We start from the raw sequence: 22,092 nt of genomic DNA on the forward strand, positions 1-22,092 counted from the left end.
CAGTCCCTATTTTGGGCTCAAATCAAAACGAAAAGTGTTTGAGTGTAGAACAGAGCTCCACAGCAATCAAGCTCCCAGTAATGTGTCTTTAAACTACAATAAACGTGTTTAGAAATCAGTCTGTGTAAATAAGATACATTGTTCTTGCTCTAAATTACATTTATATTTTATCAATTGTCATTAGTAAGTCCCCCAAAATAGCTCAGAACAGCCACACCCCCACTTACACTCCTAAAATGAAAGTATCCCTCTTTGTCCCTTTGAACTTAAAATAGAGCAGATAAAGAGAGTATATTTTTAGATGCTGCCACTTACCAGACAAATAAAATCCCCTTTGAAAAAACAGAAAAGAAAACCGCAATCATTTAAAAAAAGTCAAATTAAATAGTTACATGACTTTGAACTAATCTTGAAATATCCCGATGGACTTTTTCAGCAGTATGTATTGCAGCTCTGTGTGGATTTTTTTCCCCACTGAATCCCTTTTAAAGGATCACTATAGTGTCAGGAAAACAAACTCGTTTTCCTGACCTTATATAACCCCCTTGGCTTACTTTAATCCAGCGCCAGGCTCCCTCTGCGCCGGTGACCTTACCTCCTCCTCGAACGCCAGCTCCCGAGTGGAGTGGAACGCGAATGTGCGACGAGAGCTGCACGCGCATTAAAAACGCCCATAGGAAAGCATTTCTCAATGCTTTCCTATGGACGTTCTGCACGCTGAATGCGATTTTCGCATTCAGCGTCGCAGAAGCGCCGCTAGCCGCTGTCAGGAAGACAGCCACTAGAAGCTGGATTAACCCTGCAATGTAAACATAGCAGTTTCTCTGAAAAACCTGGGGGACCTGGCACCCAGACCACTTCATTGAGCTGAAGTGGTCTGGGTGACTATAGTGTCCCTTTAATACATCGCCTTGCATAAATACTCACCACCACATTCTACCATTTGGTTTCTTACAAAATTATTATTTTGCACCTTCAACAGACAGCTTGCTTTCAGAAACTGCATAATTCATTTGATGTAGTCCACAGTTAGTCACATGACAAAAAAATAAATACACATGGGGGTTCTAGTGAGTAGTTTAGAAAGGTTACTCTTTAACTTTTATATCTTCATAAAACAATTTTGCGCCTTTTAAAGTTTAACGTTAAAGGTATGGTGTGAAAAATGAATGTTAATCTATTTTTGCTTCCAGATTGTAACTCGTAACTTCCCATCAGTAAAGACCTGAACAGCATGTAAATTTAATGACACCCAGAAACTGGGCTTTAGGAGCCTTGGCTGAATACTTAGTCATGAAGCTCCATGCACGTTACTACTATATTGAGATGTTTTTGAAATATTAACTGCTACTCTAACCCTCCTCGTTTTTTTGTTTTTTCATACATGATCAGTTTACCGTGTCTCCTAAAAGCCACTTCTTGTGAAGTGAAAAAAGAGAACGAAAGGTGGAGAGGAAGTTTGAAGAACGGTGTGAAAGAGCTCGGTGACTTCCTGCAGAAGCTCTGTGAGCATTTTTAAATACCCAGTAGCTACATTGCAGTAGGATTCGGGCTACGTTTCTTACGGTTTGACTGCAAAAGGCAGAATCATTAAAGAATTGTCACTGCTTATCTGTGTTTAACTTTGACACTACTTCCAGGAGGGATAAGCCAAATGGCAAATAATTTAGAAAAATGTAAAAAATGGTAAGAGTTGTGGTAACTGTCATTTAATGTGGATAAGTGCAAAATAATGCATCTTGGACGTAAAAACCCAAGGGCAGAGTACATAATATTTGATAGAGTCCTAACCTCAATATCTGAGGAAAGGGATTTAGGGGTGATTATTTCTGATGACTTAAAGGTAGGCAGACAATGTAATAGAGCAGCAGGAAATGTTAGGAGAATGCTTGGTTGTATAGGGAGAGGTATTAGCAGTAGAAAGAGGGAAGTGCTCATGCCATTGTACAGAACACTGGAGAGAACTCACTTGGAGTATTGTACGCAGTACTGGAGACCGTATCTCCAGAAGGATATTGATACTTTAGAGAGAGTTCAGGGAAGGGCTACTAAACTGGTTCGTGGATTGCAGGATAAAATTTACAAGGAAAGGTTAAAGGAACTTAACATGTATAGCTTGGAGGAAAGACTAGACAGGGGGGATACGATAGAAACATTTAAATACATGGGACTCAGTAAAGGAAGAGACTATATTTAAAAGAAGAAAAATTACCACAACAAGAGGACATAGTCTTAAATTAGAGGGGCAAATGTTTAAAAATAATATCAGGAAGTATGAGAGGGTAGTGGATGCATGGAATAGCCTTCCAGCTGAAGTGGTAGAGGTTAACATAGTAAAGGAGTTTAAGCATGCGTGGGATAGGCATAAGGCTATCCTAGCTATAAGATAAGGCCAGGGACTAATTAAAGTATTTTGAAATATTGGGCAGACTAGATGGGCCGAATGGTTCTTATCTGCCGTCACTTTCCATGTTTCTATGTTACTTCCAATTTGTTTCACATCCTTTTACCCCATGGACAGTGCATCTAAAATTGTGCACGGTGTACAGAGGACTGTAAGACGAGGGAAGCTCTCTTCTCTTTGCACATTGAGACTTGACCACAACCAAAGCATTTTGTTTTCGCCAAACTACTTTGCCATCCTTAAAAAGGCTTTAAATTTTCTGACAAATTTTGGCCATGTGGCGGTTCGACTCCTCCAAATATTGTTAATGGGAAAAAAAAAGGTTTGGGAAAATAAATCCAACAAACTAAAAGGGCGAGGATTTGGTGAGGCCCTTAAAAGTTCTCAAACCAGTCTTGCACCTTACCACATCCTCGCTGTTTTGTTGGGAGGTGTGCATATCGAGATCTGGTGCAAGGAAGGTTAAATATTAATGCAGTTGGCAATGTAAGAATTATTATCCCGATACCTGGAACATAACAAAATAAAACTGGATGGGCCGGGCAGAGGAGGTGGGGGGACCCTGGAGGAACGGTCCTTGTCCTTGACACTGTCCTTGTCTTCTCTTGTGACTCAAAGTCAAGCAAGCCAAGGCCACTGTTGCAGTTACTTTGACAAGATGTTTTTTTCTGGTTGTGAGAATGGCTTGCTGGCATGGATTTGTTCTGGTTGAATGTTCTGTTGCAGACAACTAATCCTATCACCTCTTTCATCACACTTTGCTTTTAATAACCATGGACATCTGCATGACTGACCTTTGAGATGTTTGTACTCTATACTTCAAAAAAAAAAAAGGTCAAAGAGTTGGATCCTTTTTTTCCCACTCGATCATGGCAGCCGAGGGAGGATGTGAAGTCTTATCACTTTGTCCCGGTGTTGTACAGATGTTAAACAGAATAGCAAGGGAAGCCTTAAAGTTGCTAAGTGTCCCCTTGTCTAGACCAGTGGGTTTTAACCAATATGATGTGGCTTCCTGAATGAAAGTGTGCCACAAAAACATTGACATCTGGACTTTAAAAGGTTAAATGGAGTCCATAAAATGTAGATTTGAAGAATAAAAAAAATGATGCATCAATTCTTTCTTTCATTGAAGTGTGTCTGGCTCCAAAAACGGTTGGAGGTCACTACTCTAGATACCAGCCAGCTACGCAGCACCCAAAACAAGTGTGCAAACAGGAAGGGAGAACTCTGACAGTAGTTTTCTAAGGAGCCATCAATGTTAAAAGGCTCTAGAGGATTGTGTTGTACTAAACTGTCATTTCAGAGGTAATGATGCTATATCAAGCTTACAAACAAGAGACATATCAATGTATCCTTCCTGGTAAAATATTTTGTAAATAAATAGCTGATTTTTTTTTTTTTTTTGTAATGTTTTCTTTTACTGTATGTACATTTGAATTCAAAGCATGGCTCTCCTGGTACTGCCATGTGTTTGTTACAAATGAACTTATTCTCGTGCTTCTGTGTGTGCAAATTGTAAGGTTGGGATCCTGAGAAAATATGCCACGCATGTCTGCGTGCAATATCTCGGGAATATTCATTCATTGCTCACACTGAAATTTAGTGGAGGTAAGTTTGTTTTATACTTGTCTCTAGTAATGACTTCTGTACACAGTGGGCTTCTGGTGCAGATTCCATATTTTCAAATCCCATCTTCACAATTCCAAAAAAGAACCACATTGTGTAATCCGCACGCTCCAGTCGAAAAAAAACTGCTGAGAAAGCGTTGGGGTGAACGCTAAATACATTCAGAACCCAATTACTTCTCTCTCCCCCACCCCCCCGCCTTCTCACAGGTACTTGGAACCAGAACTTTGATTTTTTTCAGATTTTTGTTACCTGATTTAGGATTTCATCACGTAGGATTTAGGATTTCCTATGAGGTCTGCGAGTATTTTTTCTACTACGTTGTGTATTTTTTAATAAACAAAGTACCTTTGAGGATCCACCTTGTAGCAATGATTTAGAGCTTACGGATTACAAAGTTTGGTTCTTTTTTGGAATTGTGGTGAAGGAGACCGTTCCTCCTTAATATGTTGACAATGTGTGCTTTGTCGTTCATGTACCACGTAATGTGACTGCTATCCCTTTATATTTTCAGATACTGATGGGAATGTGTGTCAGAGCAGTGAGTTACTACAAATCCTGATCACAATGCATGGATTCCTGATCCCATCTTCAGACTTGCTTCGCAGGCTCCGGACATTATATCCTTTTAATTGCAGATCATGGGCAATATCTTGAACCATTTCTTTGCTGGATGATATTAAAAGTGTTTGGAATATCCCACAATTTGCTTGCATTCCATTCATTCACTTAAAAATGTACAGTATTTGTGTGCGTTGCTTGTTTTTAAAAATGTTTTTATTTTCTTAAAATAATTTAGCAATTTGGTACAATTATAATGGGATCAGAATATGCTCCACTTACTGCGGATATTTGTGGATATTTCATAAAACTACTGACTGTTGTACGAACAGATCAAGGTCCAGGCATTTGTCATATAAGTGTGCATTAATATGTTAATTTTAAACATATTTAACCGAAATACGGAAATCTTCCGAAATAGATTGTGATATGAAAGTATCATGAAAACTTGTATGACCTCCAGGGGCGGACTGACCGGTCGGGCACTTCGGACATGGTCCGAGGGCCCGGCCGGGAGGGGGGCCCGCCATCAGGGGGCCCGGCCGCCCCTTTAAATGCTGCAGCCGCCTGAGCGCTCTCTTATGAGCGCTCAGGCGGCTGCAGCTTCTCACCTCCCCTCCCCGTAGCGTGGCCGAGCTGCTCTGCGTCCGCGGTGCCGGCCGGAGTGATAGGAAGGTGCACACACACTGAGTGTGCACCTTCCTGTCAGTCCGGCCGGGTACAGGAAACAGAAACTCCTGTTCCGCGCGGAACAGGAGTTTCTGTTTCCTGTACCCGGCCGGACTGACAGGAAGGTGCACACTCAGTGTGTGTGCACCTTCCTATCACTCCGGCCGGCACCGCGGACGCAGAGCAGCTCGGCCACGCTACGGGGAGGGGATAAAAAGAGAGAGGGAGGGAGGGGGGGGAGTTAAAAGAGAGAGGGGGGGGAGTTAAAAGAGAGAGAGGGGGGGGTGTTAAAAGAGAGGGAGGGGGGGTTAAAAGAGAGAGGGGGGTTGTTAAAAGAGATGTGTTAAAAGAAAGAGGGAGGGGGGGTTAAAAGAGGGAGGGGGGGTTAAAAGAGAGAGGGGGTAAAAAGAGAGAGGGGAGTAGGGGGGGTAAAAAGAGAGAGGGAGGGGGTAAGAAGAGCGAGGGGGGGGTAAGAAGAGAGAGGGGGGGGGTAAGAAGAGAGAGGGAGGGGGGTAAGAAGAGAGAGGGAGGGGGGTAAGAAGAGAGAGGGAGGGGGTAAGAGGAGGGAGGGGGGTAAGAAGAGAGAGAGGGGGTAAGAAGGGGGTAAGAAGAGGGGGAGGGGGGAGTAAGAAGAGGGGAGAGTAAGAAGAGAGGGGGGGAGTAAAGGGGGTAAGAAGAGGGGATGGGGGAGTAAAAAGAGGAAGGGGGAGTAAGAAGAGGGGGGAGGGGGGTAAGAAGAGGGGGGAGGGGGTAAGAAGAGGTGGGAGTAAGGGGAGGGGGGAGTAAGAAGAGGGGGAGAGTAAGAAGGGGGAGTAAGGAGAGGGGGAGAGTAAGAAGGGGGTAAGAAGAGAGTGGGAGTAAGAAGGGGGTAAGAAGAGGGGGAGGGGGGAGTAAGAGGAGGGCAATTGCCCCCTCCCCTGTCCGCTGGCACCGTGCGGGCAGCCGGCAGGGGAGGGAGGAAGAGAGGACCCGGGAGCTCAGCCTGCAGCTCCTCTGGGTCCTTCTTGCGCGAGCACAGATCGTTGCCGCGGTTACCACGGCAACGTTACGGCTCTTGCGAGAGTAAACTCTAGCCCTGGAGCTACGGGCTAGAGTTCACTCTCAACACTGTGACCACCAGGGTTTCCTGGTGGTCGCAGTGGTGAGAGTGAACTTTAGCCCCATAAACACACTGCCCCCACACACCATACACATTCACACACTGCCCCCCATACACACACACTGCCCCCACACACACCATACACATTTACACACATTGCCTCACACACACACACATACACTGCCCACCCATACACACACAGCCCCCCATACTAACATTGCCACACACATACACAGCCCCCTCGTACACACATTGCCCTACACATTCACACACTACACCCCCTCACACACACTGAACCTTTCACACACACTGCACCCCTTACACATTGCACCACTGCTCCTATACCTTACTACAGCCTCATATCCCAGCAGACCCCAGGTAAGTTGTCAAACTGTTCTTAAACGGTTTGACTACTTACCCTGGGAGGGGGGCCCGGCCCTCCTGGCACCATAACGACTACACAGAGTAGTAGTGGTTATTGTGCATGGATTATTTCTTTGAATAATCTACGAGTGCCCCAGTAGCCAGCAAGCCAGCCAACCCACAGGCCAGCCAGCCCACAGGCTGGCCAGTAGACAGCCAGCCAGCCTACAGGCCACCAGTTAGGCTTAAAGCCAGCAAACCCACAGCCTGCCAACCGCAGCCAGCAAGCCACAGCCTGACAGCCAGCAAGCCACAGCCTGCCAGCCGCAGCCAGCAAGCCCACAGCCTGCCAGCCGCAGCCAGCAAGCCCACAGCCTGCCGGCAGTAGCCAGCAAGCCCACAGCCTGCCAGCAAGCCCACAGCCTGCCAGCCGCAGCCAGTAAGCCCACAGCCTTCCAGCAAGCCCACAGCCTGCCAGCCGCAGCCAGCAAGCCCACAGCCTGCCGGCAGTAGCCAGCAAGCCCACAGCCTGCCAGCAAGCCCACAGCCTGCCAGCCGCAGCCAGTAAGCCCACAGCCTTCCAGCAAGCCCACAGACTGCCAGCCAGCAACAGTAATTAAGGTAAGAGGAGCCAACTTGGCCTAGGTATCAGCTATGTTGTGTTGCTATATTGTGAATAGGAACCAGAGTGTTGGAGAGACCCCCCTCCAGGCCCCATTAGAGTCCATTGTAGTCTCTAATGGGACCTGGAGGAAATTCTTTCTAACACACTCTCTAAAGGACACTGAGACAGCCTCTGCTAGAATGCTCCCCCCCCTCCATGGCCCATTAGCCCTCAATTGTAGTCTCTACTGGGGCCTGGAGGCGACTGTTTCCAGCAGGGACACTGAGATGGCCTCTGTTAGAAAGACCCCCTTCCAAGCCTATTAGACTCCATTGTAGTCTCTAATAGGGCCTGGAGGGGATTCTTTCTAACACACTCTCTAAAGGACACTGAGATAGCCTCTGCTAGAAAGACCCCCCTCCATGGCCCATTAGCCCTCAATTGTAGTCTCTACTGGGGCCTTGAAGGGATTATTGCACTTTTGTTCCTTGTGTCTAAAGATTGTGTAGGGTGTGGCTGGAGGCGGTGCATGGAGGCAGGACATGGGTGGCGCTTGCTGCGGAGTATGGGTGGGGCCTGTAAGGGGGCCCTTGATTTATTTTGCCCGGGGGCCCTGAGGGTTCTCAGTCCGCCCCTGATGACCTCTTTATATTTTTAATAAATATTTCGAGATCATGTTGACCCCTACATAATTCAAACAAACACACCTGGATTCTGATTGATCTGTGCTTATTTTATACATCCCTGTATAAGGGAGGCTGCACAGAGTGTACCAGGCCATAGAACATAGTATTCATATGGATTTAATTATTTTTTAAAAATTAAGATTTTACAGAATCTGGATACCTATCAAGGAAATTATTAAGTCAATATGATCTGCATCTGATATATAGTGTGTATGTTTAACGTATTCGATAGCGCGCTCTCTCTCTCTAAATATATATATATATATATATATATCTCAGGCAAGATGTGAGTATATTTATATGAACTATATATGCAATTGGTTTTCCCTTAACTTAATGTCCCAACATATCAGGATTCTATGCAGAAGAGAGCGCTGCTTTTCTGTCTCAAAATATGCTACTTTGTAAGGTAAGGAATACACAAATATTATTCTTATTTAATCAGTATTAAGATGTGTGTGTTTTTAGTTTGTATTAATTGCTGTACAGTCGTCTAGAATTCCTGATCTAATTCTGTTTTTAAACAACTCTACAATATTTGACAATGACAGCCCAGGCCATCTACGGTTCAACATTTGAAAAATTGCATAGAGTGCCAATGAACCATATAAATGTAGGCTTTTTGGAGTGGCTTTAAACACTATTGGTTTAAGGAAATGAGAATCCCTAGCCAGCTCACACAAACCCATATATGTAATGTATCCTATTTCTATACTTTTTTTCTGTATAGGAAGATTCTTTTTGTTGGTGATGTCTTCTACATCCTCTCCAGCATGTGCTTTGAAAAATGCTAAATAATTATTTGGTTACTGTCTTTAGATATTGGCTTACGGAACTCTGGATCATGTTCAAGGTGGATTCTAAGCTCACGCAGACTATGGAGGAGTTTCAAGACCTTGTGAAAAACCAAGGAGATGAGTCTCACTGGCGTCTGCTTGACACTTCCCAAATGTGAGTGATTTTTCTGTGATACTGAAAAGGTGGAGTTCCTATGTGTGGAGTAGTTATACGAATAGACAACCTGTTTCTCTGTTTTTGAATTGCCTTTTAGAAACTCTCGTGATTGGTCTAGAAAATTGACTCAGAGAATGAAACCCAACTGTAGCAAAAAGAGGAAAGTATCTCTGCTGTTTGACCATCTGGAGCCAGAAGAACTGGCCGAACATCTGACCTATTTGGAGTATAAATCCTTCCGCAGAATCTCTGTGAGTGACCATTTTCTGTTGTTGATTGTAAGCCAATAGGTAACATGTCTGTTGCGCTGTTATTAATAATGTACCTTGCTTCTGGCATTGTGACAAGCACACTAGCAACAACTAATAAAACAAATGATAGAATTTCAGATTTAAGATCATAATAGCTCAACTGGAAAAAATATTCTTCCAGTTTGGCTACTTTATCCTTAGTTTGAAATCCTGACCATTCTTGTGAAGTCACATCTCATTAGAATTTTTTTTCTGTTTTTTTTTTTTTTGTCCCATCAGTTTTCTGATTTCCAGAACTATATCACAAATGGCTGTGTGAAAGATATTCCAACCATGGAACGCTCTATTGGTTTGTGTAACGGAATCTCTCAGTGGGTTCAGCTAATGGTTCTGAGCAGACCAACTCCACAGCTTCGTGCTGAGGTCCTCACCAAATTCATTCACGTGGCGCAAGTGAGTGTTATAGTAAAATCCTGACACATTGCACAAACTCTTCTAATTTTTCTTTATCTGTCTTATCTCTGAGTATCTTGTGTACATTTTATGTTTATCTTTCTGACTGGTCTGTATTTTCTTCTCTTTTCATCTGTATGATAGATTAAATAGTCACCAAATCTAATTGGAGTTGTGGTATTTTCAAACCTGTATTTATTTAAAAAAAACAAAACAAAAACATTCTGTCTGTCTCTATCACTATCACAATTAGCATGGCCAAGGCCCTAGTCAAGTAAAAGATGTCATATACCCACGCCCCCAAATAACACGTTTCCCTTAATTTCCCACCTTCTGGCCTGGACCAGATTTCTCTCACCCTACCTTATTGAAAAGCTCTTTGGACAATATCTGAGCTGTGAGAGAGGTCTGTGACAGATATGTATCGCCTCTAATACCAGTCACTCTTACTGTGTTCTTATTGTGTTCTCATTCTGAAAACGATATTTGACTTCTCTTCACAGAAACTGCAACAGCTACAGAATTTCAACACCCTGATGGCGGTCGTTGGAGGTCTTTGTCACAGTTCTATCTCCAGACTCAAGGAAACCAGTGCACACATACCTCATGAAGTCAGCAAGGTACGTCCAACCGGGATTCGACAAATGTTAAATATACATGATGGTAGCATGTTTTGTCAAGGTTTACATGTAAATAGTGTAATATTTCACCAATAACATGCTTGTCAGGTTCAGATCATACAGTACAAACTGTTATGTATAGTTAGCAATACAACATAATCGGGAATTCAACTCATGACCTTTGTATGTTGTTTTGTCTTTAAGGCTGTCGACAAGTGTCCCATCAACAAATCTTTTCTTGGGGTTTGGCTTTTTAATGTGACCTGGCTAACTAATAACTTTATCCCTTACAGGTCCTTAATGAGATGACCGATCTGCTGACCTCCTGTAGAAATTATGACAATTACCGGAAAGCCTACAGTGAGTGCAACAATTTCAAGATTCCCATTCTTGGGGTACATTTGAAGGACCTCATTTCAATGCATGAAGCCATGCCAGATTATCTGGAAGATAAGAAGGTTAATGTGCTCAAGCTGCACTCTATGTTTAACCATATTAATGAACTCGTCCAGCTACAAAACATTCCTCCACCTCTGGATGCCAACATGGACCTCGTGCATTTACTCACAGTGAGTCTAAAGACATAACTGGGGAAATGGGGACTTTGTCTCATGGAAAAGACAGGGAGTTGGGAAAGTTTTAACAGAAGGGTAGGTGGCCTCTTCTGACTGCAAATGTTATAAGAAACTGCAAATATAAAAGTGGAGAAAGGATAGGGGAAGAACGGAGATTTTTATTTAGCCACCATTTATCCTATTTTAAAGGGAAACTATCACTTCCTGAGATTTTCAGATTATGTTTACATATCCCTGTATTAAATAAATATGTATATGTGAGGAGTGAAAATTAATTACAAAAGGTGATTTTAACTTACCTGAACATGTCTCTCGCGGGCACCACCATCATCTTCCTGCCTGTACTCTTTTGCTCCTGGTGCTTCAGCTGTGCTCTTACACGTGCGATAGAGCCAATTCCTTGGCGATGGCTGGGCATTGACCCTTCTTGATGGCGGTAGTGCCGCCTAGTGTCAAGTGGAGGAACAATACTCATCACTGACGGAGTTAGAATTTCAACTTTTATCTTTATGAAATACAAATTTTGCAGGTACGGTGACCGTGCCCTTTTAAAACAATCTAGGTCATGTTGACTGGCTGTCAATTGGCAAGAGTTTTACAAAAATTAGACTATTCTCCTGCACCTTTTTCCTTCGGCTCTTACAGTCTTGTGTAACTTCTTCAAAGTGAGTCAGGGGATAAGTTTCAAGACACCAATGCCTTTCCCTTTTACTCACACAAGAATGGAGATTTACCGGGTTATTCATGTTGGGAATTGCACATTTAAATTAAAATACCTGGAAAAAAGCAACTCTGCTCTTTTTCTGGCTCGGTAGCTTTGGTATCAAAATTACTAATGATCTAAACCAGTGCCCCCCCCCCGGTGACAGGGCACACTAACTTGTGATCCTTAGGTCTTGGATGAAAAATCCCTCAGTATAACAGAAAGCATATAGGATCTATTACATGACTTGATTATATAAAGACCAACCTTCCTTCCATCCTTTGATTCTAATAGCTCTACAATGGAAAGCTGGTGTAATCTTACTAATCCTTGTTTTCTGTTGTACCTTTTAGCTTTCTCTGGATTTATATTACACCGAAGATGAAATGTATGAGTTATCGTATGCACGGGAGCCAAGGAATCAACGAGCACCAGTATGTGAAATCTCATTTCATATGAAACTTATCATAATTATATTGATGGCAATAGAAAAACAGATTCTCATAGAATATAGTCAACATTTTATCCATTTGGTTCATTGGTGTGTTCTTTCTAAAACCATAGCCTCTATTCGCCCTCGTTCTGAAGGGTTAAGCCACCTTTATTTGACTTGTGTAGTTCATTTTATCTAAGAATCGCAAGAACTCTTGCCTGACCCAGTTTGGTGGAACGACTGTACATCTGTTGGGAATGAGGTGAAATATGAGTGTGAAAAGAAGACATTTATAGTAGCTGTATCCCAACAGTGTTCTCTCACTTGTACAAACTGTTATAAACTGAGATCTATCACATTACATTATAGCCTTGGCATATTCTAAAAAAAGTCTGCCATTTGCAGTACAGTATGAGTTTCCTGTACAAGCTGATAATTCAACATTGACAATTCAAGTTGTGTTATTATTAAAGGGAAGATGCATAGTGATTGTTCATTAGCAATACCCAGAATTCCTTGCAACATTTTGACGTCTCCATAATGAATCCGTTTTCTAGCACTTCCAAATTTTGCTGGTAATGCATGAGTATTTAGACATGATGCTTACAACTATGTATAAAGCAAAACATACTTTTATTCTGTATTTAGAAAGAAAATATATACAATTGTTACTTATGAGATTATAATTTGCTGTACTGGGCTTTCTAAGGAATGTGTTCATTCATTGACGTCTCTCCATGCAGCCAGCAACACCTTGCAAGCCACCAGTGATGGCAGTCTGGGCGTCGGGAGTGTCCCCTAAACCGGATCCCAAAACAATAAGCAAACATGTTCAGAAGATGGTGGATGTAAGTACCATGTTCTAGTCTGTCTGCCTGATAACCCAGTATACACAGTACATGTATGTAGTCTAGAATGTATAGGACTTCATTATCTCTCCATCTTTCTCGGGATTATCTCTTGTCTGTGATAAATATATTAATCCACAAATTAGGCAGTTACATATTGAAGTGTAACCGTTAGAGGGAACCTGGACTCCCCAACATAAACAAAAGATACAATGACTTAGAAAGAAACATTTATACAATTTCAGTGCCCAGATTTATTTAACCATAAGATTTAAACCAAGGAGGTGTTTGACGCACTGATGCTCAGCTAATTTAGTACTACTGTGGGATTACTGGTTTGAGGATACCAAATTAGGGTGCTATTAAAGGGACTCTCCAATGCCAGGAATACAAACCCGTTTTCTTGGCACTGCAGGATCCTGCAGTGCCCCCATCCCTCCCGCCCCCTATCCTATGTTGCTGAAAGGGTTAAAACCCCTTCAGCTGCTTACCTGAATCCACTGCCGCTGGGTAGGGCTCCGCCCATGCTTCTGATGTCGGTGGGGGAGACCCAATGCGCATGTGCGGCAATGGCTGTGTGCACACATTGTAACTCCCCATAGGAAAGCATTATTTAATGCTTTCCTATGGGGAAAATCTGATGCTGGAGGTCCTTGAGGACATCCAGCGTCCGATAACTGACCAAAAGTCTGTTATGAATCTGGAAGCACCCCCCAGTGGCTGTCTGATAGACAGCCACAGAGGGCAAACTTAGAGATGCAATGTAAACATTGCAGCACTAAGTGCAATAGGGGCACAGCACCCAGACCACTTCAGTTAGCTGAAGTGGTCTGGGTGCCTGGAGTGTCCCTTTAAGTAGACCGCATCCCTAAATTAAGGATACCAAATATTCTGTGCACTTATTTGATATTCTAAGTAGGGCAATCCCACATAAGGGTTCCAAATTAGGAGAGCTATATACTAAACAGCACCCTAATTACATACCCTGGATTATGGCAATCCAACAAAAAAATACAAAATTAAGGGGGAGGGGAGGAGGTGAAGGGGGGACCCAATTTTTTTCCTTAATTTTGTGGTTTCCGTTGCTTAATAAACAAGTCCCTCATTTGCTATCATTCTGAAAACAAGTGCATCTGAAAATTTTCAGATCTATTCGTTCAGAAACCTTATGGTTTAGGTAATTTTGGATGTCGCCAAATTTAACCCATCATTTCCTTGTTTAAATATGAGCGGATACTGACTATTAAAAAAGTTGTTTATCAAATACATCTCATGAAAATCCATTGCAATGTACTATCATACACCTTTATTGACTGATAAAGCAACCTGCAGACCTTATCAGGTGGATAATGAATTCTGTCTTTTTTTATACTTTGTTCAGTCTGTCTTTAAGAATTATGACCTGGATCAGGATGGATACATATCTCAGGAAGATTTTGAAAAAATAGCAGCCAGCTTCCCATTCTCATTCTGCGTCATGGATAAAGACAGGTAAGAATAGCGCTGCGGAATTTGCTGGCGCTATATAAATAATAAAAATCTATATTAGAATTGCTCTTTAAAAGTCATATAATCTTTTTAATATATAATCTTCTAAAAAAAAAAGGTTAATATTCAGAATTACAGTTTGAACATGCAATATTAGGAGTCAACCTTCTTTTATCGTGAGGTGTGTGTGTTCTATAAAGAAACTCGCTGATATATAGACGAGTTTATTTCAGTGAATAAGAGCAGTTCATCGTTTGTAGTCGGTATTTCAGTCATTAATGCTTTAGAAAAATCGAACTTGATCATATCTAGATTAGCTTGATCTATAATTTAGTTTGAAGTGATCTTTACTTCAAAAAACGGTTTGAACAAAGATTTATTTTATCTTGAAGAAACACCCCAAACACTATAAGCACTACAGCACACAGATGCACCTCCCCGCCTTCCCCCACACATGTAAGTAGTCATACAATTTGTGCCAGAGAGCGCCTAGTATGAGCTTCCATTGGCTCTCCAGGTTCAGTTCATTGGCTGAAGGCATCAGCTGCTCACTCGCAGCCAATGAGCGAAGTGTTGCATCACTGTTATTGGCTCAGAGTTAAAAGCTTCTGGCTCTTATTCATGCAGTAAATGGGGCTCGGCCGATAGCAGGTAAGAAATGAAAAAGTTAGCGAACAGCGCTGTAGTGGTTATATGCTAGGAGCCCAAAACATGACTCTGGTGGCTTTCAGTAGAGGTGCTTCTTCCTTAACATCAAAAAGCAAAGGTCTTTAATTTTACAAAAAGTGCAGATTTCAATAGAAATTTACACTTAAAAATATATATATTTTTTGATTATACTGGTTACACCTCTCCTGGATGTCAGACACCAGGTCCTGTTACTTTCTGGTTTGGTTAGCTTAGTTGCACTGAACGCAAGGCAGCAATTGCCCAGAGCCTTGCAATGACTTCTCATTGAGCTGCATTGGGAAGTCTGTGATTGGACAGCTGCAGAAAGTCAGGGCAGGGTTAGAAGGGGAGGGCTTGCAAAGGCAGCAGACAAGAGAGGTTTTGTGAGCTGTTTTAGATACATCAAAAAAGAAAAAAAATGCATAATTATACACATGCAAGTTTTCATTTGGAGTATATCTGCTAAACAGTGATTTTTTTTATTGATTTTGGAGCAGTAGAGTGTCCCTTTAAGTTCACTGTCATCACACACCATGATGATGCTAAACACTGTTAATTCATATCATAGAAAAGCATTGTGAATAGGTTTATTAAAAAGACAGACACTTAACAAAAAAAACAAAATGCAATGGAGGACGAACCACATACTGCTATCATATGGTCATATCTTTACAGGGAGGGCCTGATCAGCAGACCAGAGATCACCGCATACTTTATGCGAGCCAGCTCTATCTGTTCCAAACTTGGGCTGGGATTTCTCCATAACTTTCAAGAGACCACATATCTACGCCCAACCTTCTGTGACAACTGCGCTGGATTTGTGAGTATTCAAGCGTTATATGTTTCCCCGTAATAAGATCTACCAAGTTTAGTTCCAAGGAATTTAACATACCCGTCCCATCATTACTTTCAGTTATAAAGTACACGTCTAATTTTTTTTATAAGGTTTTTATTTTATTTTTTTATTTTTTTTTTTGCAACTTGTTCAATGGGTGTATATGCTGACAAATATGGGCTGAGGGGGGAACTGGAACAGGCCTTTTAAATTCATCATGCCTCTAGCAAATTGGAAAATTAACCTGGTCATTACCTTTTTACGTGTAGCAAAGAACCCTTTGATACTGGAAAGAGTGTGATGATGGTGACGGCAGAATTACTGTATACCATAACGGTTGACAAATGGGCTGTAGAGTGAATTGAACAATAGGTCAACAAACTAATGCCGTGTTAGTAGTCTGAATCCTTATGGAAAACGGTTAAGTACCACAGACCTATGTCATAATAATTAGGTGTATAGGGACAAACAATGCTTTACCATGAGCCGACTCTACATGCCCTGTACACCCTAAAAAAATAGGGAAAGTGTTTCAAGGACTAGATTGGGATAATGGCACTGATTACCATTGGTACTTAAGGAAATAAACCTAAGGCAATAAAAGCTTTGGGTTACGGAAATGCTGAGAACAAGTGGTTGTCCTTTATAATGAATTTCGTTCCTAGTTTTACTCTAGAGTCAAGCCAGTACTACAGCTCTTAATTATCACATTAGTGCAGATAGATTATGGTAACAAACATTAATACTTAGTGACTATAAACATGAGTGGCTCAGAAAGGACTGTAGGGTCATCTGGACTTCTAGTAGTATTCTTACAGTAGCCACCTGATAGTGCCTTGCTCAGTGGCAGATATAATGGTTTTTCATTTGTCATATGCTAGGCTGTCCTGGCACAGCCAAGGCATATAATGCAAATTAATTTAAAAACCATAGATCTAAGCATACTCGGAGTAGACTAGCATTCATGCCATAACCGGAATACTCAAGAGTGCAGAGGCACTTTTCAAGCCGATGCCCAGGCACACCAAGTCCCTAATATTGTCCAAATTCAAAAGTGGTCTGTGTGGCTTATGCTTTCCTTTGCTGCACTCCTCATCTGGGTAAAAGCTCCCCTGTTGTTTAGTAGGCTAATAGGGGAAGTAACAAACCCTCTTCAAAGGTGATTATGTTATGAACTCATGTGTATCACAGTGCTTTGTTCACCTAGGCTCACACAGGCTATTTGTGTAGTCTGTTATTTGAGGGCTTACTGATCAATCTAAAAATACTTTACTTACCAACCCAGCCCAAGATTTCTTGCTCAACCAGAATGGTTTACAGGACAAAAATATCTTGATTTCTGTAGAAACTGTTATTTAGTACAGTGTACAAAGTATATTTTAAATTGGAGGCCAAAATAGCCAATCTAAAACATTCTGTAGTTTCAAATTCAGATAATTTGAATTAAAAGTGAACTTCAAATTTAATGCCAGTTTTGAACCGCTGACACTCCCCAATTAGTGACCAACCCTGAATGCTGTCAGTCATGCAACTTTAGGTCTGCTGTGATTGTGGCCTTTTAATAGCCAAATTCTGGTGGGTTATTGGTTTTATATTCACCAAAGTAATTAAAAATTGCACATGCTTTGGACATATCTATATAAATAAATATTATTGCCATTTATATAGCAGCAGCTTATCCCACAGCTCTCAGAAATAAATATTATTAAGAGGGAAATTGTACAATAGATGAGACAATTACAAAATTTTACAGGAACAATCGGTTGATGAGGACCCTGCTCAAATGACTTTACAATGTAGAGGTTGCAGATTTCTATAAAGCAGAAATGCCCAAAAGGTAGACCCCCTAGAGGTTTTTAAACTACAGCTTCCATGACGCTTTGTCATTCTAAAGGCATGCAAAGCATTATGGTAGTTGTAGTTCTAAAATATCTGGGCTATACAGTTATTTATCCGATTATGTGTAAGTGCAATTGGCCTTTAGTCTGAATGGGGTTTAGCATGCATTATTTGTTACATACGGGCATACAAATATGGTAGAAGTATTTGCTGTCTGAGTTTAAACACATGTATAACAGAATGATAATATTGTTAAATCTCTTATGTCTTACAGCTTTGGGGCGTAATCAAGCAAGGATACCGATGCAAAGGTTGGTATTCTGTAGTGATAGAGAGATATTTGCTTTCTTTCAGGTACTGATTGCCACTCTATCCATATGTGCTTCTTGACAACTGGTTTGAAACTTGGACAAGAAACACATTTGAGAGTTGTCAATTTCAAACCAAAACCTCAAAGTGACTGTATTTGAATTCTCTTAAATCCACATAGAACGCAACAGACCTACACAATTTCTACCATTAGATGTTCTTGCCAGGGTCCATGGACTCATTGTAACAGCTGCTGTTGTATAGAGCAGCAAAAGGACTGATATAACTGCAATATCTTTTGTATTTCTTCAGATTGTGGGATGAATTGCCATAAACAGTGCAAAGAGTTGGTGGTGTTTGAATGCCATAAAAGATCTAAACCTTTTATGGGAGACAGCAGTTCCTCTACCGAGAATGGCCAAACCAATATTTTCCCTATGGGCAGCAAAGAATCCCCAAATGGTAAGTCATTTGGATAGAACATCCTCTCTTCTTTAGATGAGTAATGTTGGTAAAATGCTGAGAGAATAATGTGTTAAGTTTTTTTTTTTTTTTTACTGTGGAGAAATTTGCTACAAGATAAGATTTACAGACAACCAGCTTGTCATATCTACTTAAATAGCACAGACTGTTCATATTTTGGCACACATTGAGCATACCTAAAGGACCAGCATATCCACAATATCTAAAGAATCAGGTCTGGGATGTGACACGGAATCGTATTTTTTTTTTTTTTTTTACTTTAATGAGCAGACACATTAAATAAAAAGACAAGACAAAACAAAACACTACAGCTGAAAACAAGTCAGTGAGGTAGGTTCTTGGCGAGCGTCTTCATTCCTAGTGACTATATAGACATATTAGTTGAAACACTTGCAGATCTAAGTTTTTAGTTGAGAGAGTGTATTTTGCATTCATGGTACAATTTTTAAATTATGTTTTTAACCCCTTGAGGACACATGACATGTGTGACATGTCATGACTCCCTTTTATTCCAGAAGTTTGGTCCTTAAGGGGTTAAGATATCAACTGCTAAAAACTGGTAGATGAAAGGTGGGCTGTTTCTTATTATGCATCTCATTGTTCTAGAACAGGTGTAGGCAACCTTCGGCAATCCAGATGTTTTGGACAACATCTGGAGTGCCGAAGGTTGCCTACACCTTTTCTAGAACATGCAAGAACTAAGCAAATTTTAAATGTAAGTTTGAATTACAATTCCAGAAAAACAGCTTAGAAACCTTATTTCTAACATACTGTTTAATGTCTCAGACTGCGTAGGTGCTGATGAGGAATCTTTTTCATACGTAAATGGAGACAATGACCACAATGAGATCAGCAAGGACCGTACACTCGTGCTCATGGGAAGTTCTTCCCAGAAGATCTCTGTGAGGCTGCAACAATCTGGAAATCACAAAGAGACACAGACGGATGCTGAGCCAACAAGTCCACATCTACAGATACCCTCACCCTGCTGGAACCAATCACCGGATCCTACATACCTCTATCCATCCTTCAGCCCAAATCCATCACCTTGTCCCAGTCCAGTACTTGTCAGGAAGAAGGCCTATGCCAAATGGGAAAACAAGGACTCTATTCGTAAAGCAAGAGAGGAGGGGAAAGCCGCTAAATCAATGGTTCAAGAGTTGGAGCAGGTATGACACTGACTCATGATAAACTAGATACCTTGATCTTACTCTGTCATTCAAGCTCTTAAGGTTGGGTGGAATTGACACAGATAATGTGAAAGTATAAACTTGTATTTTCAAGTTACCTGGAGAGGGGATGATTATGATGGCATGGGTGTGCCTTTTCTTTCTCTCAAATTGAACGATTTGGGGAAAACAAAAAAAGTGGGGCACAACCCCATGGCCTTTTTAAAATGTAACTACTAGATGCAGCTGAAGTCTTCATGGTGCACAGAATGCCCCTTTAAACCCTCCTTTTGTGCACTGTTCATCACTCAGCAGCATCCCGCATTTCTCAAAATCGGTATCCTTTAAACCCTCCCATGTTACTTGTGCAGCTCTGCAGCTTATAGCTATGCACAGTAATTAATCCGGGAAAAGGATGAGATATAAAAGTCTGAGACATTTTATGCTGCTATTATAGCCTGCAATTAAGTCCCATCAAAAACTGCAATAATTACAATTGCAGGGTTAAGGGGACAGGGATAGTGCGCCCAGACCACTTCAATGAGCTGAAGTGGTTTTGGTGCCTAGAGTGTTCCTTTAAAGGATTTTCCCGGGTTTTAAACTGTTATATTTACTGTAAATTTTTACGATCCGCTAGCATTTTGCTTACCTTAAAACATCAGCAGATTCCAGACATATCGATTAGCAAGGTATCTCATTGAAAGACTTTTCTAATTTCCCACCAGGCACATATTCTAAAACGTATACATGCCTACGTACATTTCTGATGCTGTGATAATTGATTGCAAGACAAAGCATAGCATGTCAGATCTATTTGTTCCATGTTCATATTGTATAAAGTATGACAAATGAGATGGTGTCAAACAAAAATTATTGGAGGTATCCCTGAAAATGGTCACTCTGACCTTATTTTCAGGGGTAGCTGTAATACAGTGTTTTAATAAATTACCAGAAACAATAAAAATCCTTTGCAAAAAGCTTTAAAAGAGGTCACCACCACCACCACTGTCTAGTACCCATCTAAACTGAATTCTTTTTTTTCCAAATGTTAAAGGAACGATCACTTCTGCAGGAAGAAAACGTAGCTTTAAAGGTTCAACTGAAAGACGCACAGAGACGAATTGAAACTTTAAGGGCAGAGCTTCGAAAGTATGTATTGGACAATGAACCGCCCGGAAAATAAGCATGGCTGCAAGTCAGAGACTGGATGTCTACCAAGTACAATTGCTGGATTTGCAAATTAGCGCGAAGGCAAGAGCTGCGGCTAAATGACTAAATTATTTTGTCACAAACCATCTTTTTGTGTACACACGTCTTCTAACTGGTAAATCTAGCTAGGAGTGGAGAAACCACCATGTCTTACAACAAAAACTGCATTCATATTATGTGTGCTAACAGGCTACGGTGGTTTGAGTCCCTGCTTGTCAAGTGAGCTAGAATTCAGAAAGGTTTACTCTGTATGGTGCATTCCGTGTTCCTTAGTGTATATACCATTTCAGGCTGAATTTGTGTTAATATACTCTGGAGTTTTCAGGGAGTCTCCTTTGATACATAGTCATGTGCTGAAGTACAGTCAAGGGCGTACGTCAGGTTTCAGCTATCTAAAAAGATAACCAAAACCTAGCTTGTGTTTACACATTTCTCCAGTAAGTCATAGGATTAGTAGAAGAGATGTATAATTCAGAAATACATTTAATTCTTAGTTTGTCACCCTGTCATTTGCATTGCTAGTCAGACTACAGGATGAACTTGTTTATTGTTGCTCTGCCTGATCAGCAATCAAGCATTCTTAAACACAGTAACAGATCTAAGATGGAATCGTCAACAAAAATGTTAACTTTGTAGTAAGTACATAACAGAATCAGTGACATCTATAAAGCGACTGAAACGTTAGCTCCAGCTCTCAACAGCATCTATTACCCAGGGTAGCCTAAAAGCCTGTGATTCTTGTTGGATTATTCTGCTTAGAAAGCCTGAGATGCCATGTTGCATTGCATGGTTTTAGCAGATGCTGTGCTGCTACACGTCACTGAACCAATTTATGTATATGGTGTACAGTTTTATATATGTGTATATTGTTTGTTTTTATGTGCCTATTTATATAAAAAGCCATGGACATAGTTTTGCATCGTGTTCTACATTCAGAGATTGGGCTATCCACAAAAACAAAACTAATGACAAGACAAAAACAAAAAAAGCCTTTGGCAACTTTACAACCATAACCAGATTTTGTTTTTGAGTGCAAGACACCAGACAACCATGTTTAGCACACTTGGTCATGTGTGACTATGTTCTATTGCTTTCTCTTAAATGAACAAACTGACAGTGTTAATCCGAAACTAGAAAAATAAGACATTTACACCGGGATAGTTGGTAGGTCTGTAACTACAATGAGAATAAGTGGTTATAGTGCCTGGAGTTCCTGGGTACTGTCCTGTCATTCAGTGTAAA

The 22,092-nt window shown here is 41.1% G+C and overlaps 1 protein-coding gene across 2 annotated transcripts in view; it reads left to right on the top strand.

Moving 5' to 3' along the window:
* Positions 1 to 21,581, top strand: part of RASGRP1 (RAS guanyl releasing protein 1) — a 43,708-nt gene extending 22,127 nt beyond the window's left edge. The window contains exons 3-17 of one of the 2 annotated variants that reach the window (XM_063439916.1): positions 4,545 to 4,650; positions 8,359 to 8,421; positions 8,832 to 8,963; positions 9,064 to 9,217; positions 9,497 to 9,670; positions 10,174 to 10,290; positions 10,584 to 10,859; positions 11,922 to 12,002; positions 12,745 to 12,849; positions 14,231 to 14,340; positions 15,682 to 15,826; positions 17,955 to 17,991; positions 18,302 to 18,451; positions 19,259 to 19,641; positions 20,696 to 21,581. In XM_063439916.1, coding sequence (XP_063295986.1) covers positions 4,545 to 4,650; positions 8,359 to 8,421; positions 8,832 to 8,963; positions 9,064 to 9,217; positions 9,497 to 9,670; positions 10,174 to 10,290; positions 10,584 to 10,859; positions 11,922 to 12,002; positions 12,745 to 12,849; positions 14,231 to 14,340; positions 15,682 to 15,826; positions 17,955 to 17,991; positions 18,302 to 18,451; positions 19,259 to 19,641; positions 20,696 to 20,824 — 2,162 coding nt within the window. In that variant the 3' untranslated portion in view covers positions 20,825 to 21,581. The remainder of the gene's footprint in view (positions 1 to 4,544; positions 4,651 to 8,358; positions 8,422 to 8,831; positions 8,964 to 9,063; positions 9,218 to 9,496; positions 9,671 to 10,173; positions 10,291 to 10,583; positions 10,860 to 11,921; positions 12,003 to 12,744; positions 12,850 to 14,230; positions 14,341 to 15,681; positions 15,827 to 17,954; positions 17,992 to 18,301; positions 18,452 to 19,258; positions 19,642 to 20,695) is intronic. The other variant, XM_063439917.1, reaches the window with a different exon arrangement.
* The last annotated feature ends 511 nt before the right edge of the window (positions 21,582 to 22,092 follow it).

This window comes from Pelobates fuscus, chromosome 13, assembly GCF_036172605.1.
Source record: "Pelobates fuscus isolate aPelFus1 chromosome 13, aPelFus1.pri, whole genome shotgun sequence".
Lineage (NCBI taxonomy): Eukaryota > Metazoa > Chordata > Amphibia > Anura > Pelobatidae > Pelobates > Pelobates fuscus.